The 6,000-nt window shown below is 45.0% G+C and overlaps 1 protein-coding gene across 3 annotated transcripts in view; it reads left to right on the plus strand.

Annotated features, from left to right (window-relative positions):
• The window catches only part of GABRA5 (gamma-aminobutyric acid type A receptor subunit alpha5), an 87,197-nt gene extending 82,270 nt beyond the window's left edge, over nucleotides 1-4,927 (plus strand). For all 3 annotated transcript variants that reach the window (XM_055278458.2, XM_055278456.2, XM_055278457.2), the window contains exon 11: nucleotides 3,656-4,927. In XM_055278458.2, coding sequence (XP_055134433.1) covers nucleotides 3,656-3,955 — 300 coding nt within the window. In that variant the 3' untranslated portion in view covers nucleotides 3,956-4,927. The remainder of the gene's footprint in view (nucleotides 1-3,655) is intronic.
• The last annotated feature ends 1,073 nt before the right edge of the window (nucleotides 4,928-6,000 follow it).

Genomic DNA, 6,000 nt, shown 5'->3' on the forward strand with positions numbered 1-6,000 from the left:
AGGAGGCCCTGGTTCCACTGGGAGACCTGCTTCCATCCCATCCACAGCCCTGTGCTTGCTCTGAGGGTTTGACTCTGCTGTCAGGAGTTCTGGCCTGACCTCGCCCATTGGGCCTTCACTATTTCCAAGTGCCAGGAGCCCCTCCCCCACTGTAGTTTCAGCATAGAAGCCCAACTTCCAAGCCTAGCTCTCGGGTTGGAGGAAGGCCTGGCAGGACCCTTTCTGGGTGCTCTCATGAAGGGAGGAAAGGAGAAACTGGAGGAAGGGCCTCGCGCATGGGTATGCTTTGAGGGCTGAGAGGAGGGACAGGAGTGATCTGACTGCACTGGGTGCTAGGGACTGGGGGGCTGGGAGCAGGCTGTTCTCAGACGATAGAGGGTCTTGGCCAACACGTTTGAACTTGTTCCTGCAGACCAGGGGTACAGAGAAGGTGCTGTGCCGGGAGGAACGAGAATGGAGTCTGGGGAGATGGGGCTTCCCAACACCCTGCACTGTGTTGCTGGAAGGTGCTTGCTTGTCACCTGCCTGGGACATAGACGGTGCATGATGGATAGTGGGCTGGAGCCCGGTCTGAGGTCAGGGAAGAGCCGGAAGTCCCCGACAGTCACTGAGGTTTTCAGGCTCATGCGTGTGAGTCTAGGAGGAACTTGAGCCCCCGGGTGAATGGAGAGAGCACACCTGTGGCTGGGTGTTCTTGTTGGGTGTCGCCAACACTGTCAATCATCATGTCCGCTCTGCCTCTTGTGGCGGCTGATCCAGTCGTCATAGATCTGAATTCTGAATGGAGAGGATGAAAGTGACCTGCGTTGTCTAATCCGAGGAGAGCAAGGGTTTTCTAGAATAAGCAGCGTGCCTCGGGCTGGCTTGTGGAATGTTAAGACTCGTTCCCGGGAAGGCAGTGGCACTGGGGGTTCCACCCCTGCTGCCAGGAAGGCTCTGCATGCTGGAAGCCATGGTGCATCTGCAGGCATGCAGGCCGCACACCCCGCGGTCAGACACCGGCCATGAGTGTGAATACCACAGCCTAGTGTCAGCCTACTCGAGTAAACTGTTCCATGGAAGTAGAGAGGACTTTAAAAAAATAGACTGTGTTCACCATTGTTCCAAGTTGGGATCTCCAGAAGCAAACATTGGGTCAGAGTTTGGGGTGTAGGGCAGTTTTTAGGAGTGAACGTTTGGGAAAGGAAACAGGAGGCAGTGAGATTGAGAGAGGAAGAAATCGAACCATGATACTGGCCCAGCAAAGCCCAGGCTAACCCGCTGGGGAGTGTGAGCAGATGCCCAGTGGAGTTGCCCCGTGTCAGGGATGTGGCCAGGCCTTTAGATCCTGCCTCGCTGCCCACCAGATGTGTCTGATTTCCCCAGGAAAGGCCTGACTCTGGCCAGACAGCCCTCTGCAACTCAGGCTGCCAGAAGAGCTGACACCTGGCCACACTGCCTGCAGCTGGGGAGCACGTCCTTCTGGCAAGGAGGATTCCAGGGCGCGTGTAAATCTCCACCACCAGCGCCGTGACTATGCGGAGTCCCAGGCGGGTGCTCCCTGCCACCCGCCCCCACTCCCACTGCACATTCCTTCCCAGTAAATATGCGTACCCTCAGGACAGAGCAGTATCTTCTAAAGGGCTTGCCCTTCACTTGGTTCCACCCAGAGATAGAACCATTCTAAGCAGTAACTCACATGTATGGGTTTCTTCTGGCGGATCTGCATAGCTCTCAGTGATGGTGGGGAAGGTGGGGATGGCAAAACTGCCATCAAATTTCCGAGGTGTGGCCCGCCTCCCTCAAGCTGCCACATGGTTTCCCCAGGGGGTCCTCATGCCCCTGCCCCTGGCCTGGTTTTGGTTCCCCTGTTTCACCTGTTTCCCCTGACTCCTGCTCCACGCTTGGCCTTTCTGCTTTTTATCTTTTCTTTATTCTTAATGGTTGACTTATTTTCTTTACTCTCTTGTGTTTTTCAAGTTTTAATTAATGAGACTATATTACTTTAGTAGTGGAACACAGGTTGTCTAACATTTTACTGTGCACATTTTTAAACATACAGCAGTGTTTAAGGAGGTTTACAGTGAAAACCTGTCTGCTGTTAACATTTCCTTATGCCTGTGTCCTCACCACCTGTCACCTCTCCATCTGCCCATCAATACACCCATCCTCAATTTATCTCTTTTTTTGCTACATTTCAAAATAAATTTCAGATGGCAATGCATTTCCCACTCCATATGTCAGCATGCATGTCATTACAACTAGAGTCCAATACTAGCTTACCGTTTTATTCCTTTGAAGCAAAATTTTTAGTGTCAAATGCACAAATACTAATGGCACCTTTGCTGAGTGTGGACAAATATGCACATTGTGTGTAACTCAAATCCCTGCCACAGTAGAGGACATCACCAGCCTCCAGAAAGCTCACCATGTCTCTTCCCAGGCAGTGCTTGACTCCAGCTTTCCAAACATATCCACTATCTTTATTTCTTCCACCATAATGTAACTCACCTGTTTAGAATTTCGTATCCAAAAAAAAAATCTTCACAAAAATGTATACAAGAATGTTCATAGCTGCTTAATCCATAAGAGTTAAGATTAGAAACAGTCCAGGTGTCCATCGATAGGTGAGTAAACAAACGGTGGCACATTCATGCAAAGGTACATCACTCAGCCATAAAAAGGACGGTACGACTGATATACACAGCAATATGGGTGATTCTCAAAAGCCTTGTGCTGGGTGGAAGATGCCTTCCCAAAAGAGTGCATTCTGTACCATGATGTTTAATCGCATCCTTTCCTCCTTCCCAGCAGGCCACATCTTAGGGCTTCCCTTATATCCACACACCATATTCCTTCCTGCTGGTGCACTTGAAGGTAAAGAAGTGATGGGTGCCTTGCAGGGGGAAAGTCCTAATTCCGTTTATGCCAAGATCTTGAGAAATGCCAGACTTTACTTTTTTTTCTTTTATTTTAGGTTCAGAGGCACATGTGCAGGTTTGTTGTATAGGTAACTCATGTCACGGGAGTTTGTTATACAGATCATTTTGTCACCCAGGTACTAAGCCTAGTACCTAATAGTTATTTTTCTGCTCCTCTTCCTCCTCCCACCTTCCACCCCAATGTCTGTTGTTCCCCTCTTTGTGTTCATGAGTTCTCATCATTCAGCTTCCACTTGTAAGTGAGAACATGTGGTATTTGGTTTTCTGTTCCTGTGTTAGTTTGCTAAATACAATGGCCTCAGCTCCATCCATGTTCCTGCAAAAGACAGGATCTCATTCATTTTATCATCTTTTTTATGGCTGCACCATTCCATGGTGTATATGTACCACACTTTCTTTATCCAATCTGTCATTGATGGGCATTTAGGTTGATTCCATGTCTTTGCTATTGTGAATAGTGTTGCAGTGAACATTCTCATGCATGTGTCTTTATGGTAGAATGATCTGTATTCCTTTGGGAATATATCCAGTTATGGGATTGCCAGACTTTAATAGCAATCATAGCTCTCATGTGTGCCCTGTCTGCAGGCTACCTGGAGACATCAGTGGAGGAAGACCCTCTCCCAGGCTAAACAGGTGTTTCTCTCTTTTGAGAGGTAGACCTTTAGAACTCCAAGGTGAGCTGACCATTGCCTGCAAATGGTGTGTCCTTACATTCCTATTATATTTTGCAGAAAAAGCGTGAAGTCATACTGAATAAGTCAACAAATGCTTTTACAACTGGGAAGATGTCTCACCCCCCAAACATTCCGAAGGAACAGACCCCAGCAGGGACGTCGAATACAACCTCAGTCTCAGTAAAACCCTCCGAAGAGAAGACTTCTGAAAGCAAAAAGACTTACAACAGTATCAGCAAAATTGACAAAATGTCCCGAATCGTATTCCCAGTCTTGTTCGGCACTTTCAACTTAGTTTACTGGGCAACGTATTTGAATAGGGAGCCGGTAATAAAAGGAGCCGCCTCTCCAAAATAACTGGCCACACTCCCAAACTCCAAGACAGCCATACTTCCAGCGAAATGGTACCAAGGAGAGGTCTTGCTCACAGGGACTCTCCATATGTGAGCACTGTCTTTCAGGAAATTTTTGCATGTTTAATAATATGTACAAATAATATTGCCTTGATGTTTCTATATGTAACTTCAGATGTTTCCAAGATGTCCCATTGATAAATCAAGCAAACAACTTTCTAGAAAAACAGGATATGATGACTGACACTCAGATGCCCAGTATCATACGTTGATAGTTTACAAACAAGATACGTATATTTTTAACTGCTTCAAGTGTTACCTAACAATGTTTTTTATACTTCAAATGTCATTTCATACAAATTTTCCCAGCGAATAAATATTTTAGGAAATTCTCCATGATTATTACTTGACCAACTATATTGTGAGAAACAGATCATAAAGAGCACGTTTTTCATTATGCGGAAACTTGGACATTTATGTACAAAATGAATTGCCTTTAATAATTCTTACTGTTCTGAAATTAGGAAAGTACTGCATGATCTTACACGAAGAAATAGAATAGGCAAACATTTATGCAGGCAGATTAATAACAGAAATACATCATATGTTAGACACACAAATAAAATATTTCCCTGAGGAAAAAAATTAACTGCTTAAATTTTTTGGGAGGAAAAAGAAACATTTCTTACCCCACCCCACACCACCCACTACCTGAACAATAGCCAAGAAAGGAAAGGAGATGTTAAAACAAACAATGTTTTGATGACATTCTCAGCAATTGGCCCATGCGATCGCTGTCTCTGAAACACCGACCACCTCTCCCTGCAGCCAGCGTGTAGTGCTTCAGTGGTGAGAAATTGTAATTGAGTTATTTTCCATTTACTTCCTCGTATGTATTTCATGACTGGACTTACTGCTCTGTCAGCTTTTGTATATGAATCTTAAATGTTCATTAAAAAATAAAAAATGAACTGATCTTGTGGACATATAGGATTCTTTTTTAAAAATTTCATGTTTTGGTGGACTCATTTCCTGAAAGTGGCATAAATGGAACCCATCATGAAATTGCTTGGGAACGAAGCAAAACAAAATAAAACCTTTACTTGGTGGCTTGTCTCTGGTCCAACCTAATTCCACAGAGTAGCACCTGGAGAGAAAACTTACTTATACCACAGTGAGGGTAGACAGCTAAAAGCAGGTATAGCCCATCACAAATTTCTCAGTGGTGTAGTGCTGCTTGGGCCTCTACTTGATAGAGTCTTCTCTGAGTGTGTTTCAAGGTGGGTGTTTGTTGTGGGCATGGTGACTACCTGGTTCTTTACATATGGGAAGATTTCATTTCCCTCCCCCTAACCCCACTTTTTTTTTGAGACAGGGTCTTGCTCTGTTGCCCAGACTGGTGTGCAGTGGCTCAATAATGGCTCACTGCAGCCTCAACCTCATAGGCTAAAGCAATTCTCCCACCTCAGCCCCCTAAGTAGCTGGGACTACAGGCATGCACCACCATGCCTGGCTAATTTTCAAATTTTTCGTGGAGACAGGGGTCTCACTATATTGCCCAGGCTAGTTCTAAACTCCTGCGTTGCCCCTTCATTAACTGGTTTTAGGATTTCACAAATGGAAGGGTAAAGACCAGCAGAAAAGGTGCTCTTCAGTGCTCACATGAGGAAGCATTTCCCTGTTATAAATGATGATGATATTTGTATAATGAGAGTGTTTTATACCACAGCAAAAATTCCAACCCCCCCAAAAAAAACAAACAAACAAACTTAAGGCTCAATAGAAGATCCTGTTTTCATATACTATATAGTTACATTCCTCTCCTATAGTCTGTAGAGTTTAGCTTTGTGCTGTGGTTTGGAGAAAAATATACTGTAAATTATGTCCAAATGGCTACATGCATAAACACCCTCTTTAAACATCTCAATCCATTGATAGGAGAGTAAGCAACAGGTGTCCTCACCACCTGTCACCTCTCCCTCTATCTGTCCATCAATACACCCATCCTCAATCTATCTTTTTTTTTGCTACATTTCAAAATAAATTTCA

The sequence above is a fragment of the Symphalangus syndactylus genome, chromosome 5, assembly GCF_028878055.3.
Source record: "Symphalangus syndactylus isolate Jambi chromosome 5, NHGRI_mSymSyn1-v2.1_pri, whole genome shotgun sequence".
Taxonomy (NCBI): Eukaryota; Metazoa; Chordata; class Mammalia; order Primates; family Hylobatidae; genus Symphalangus; species Symphalangus syndactylus.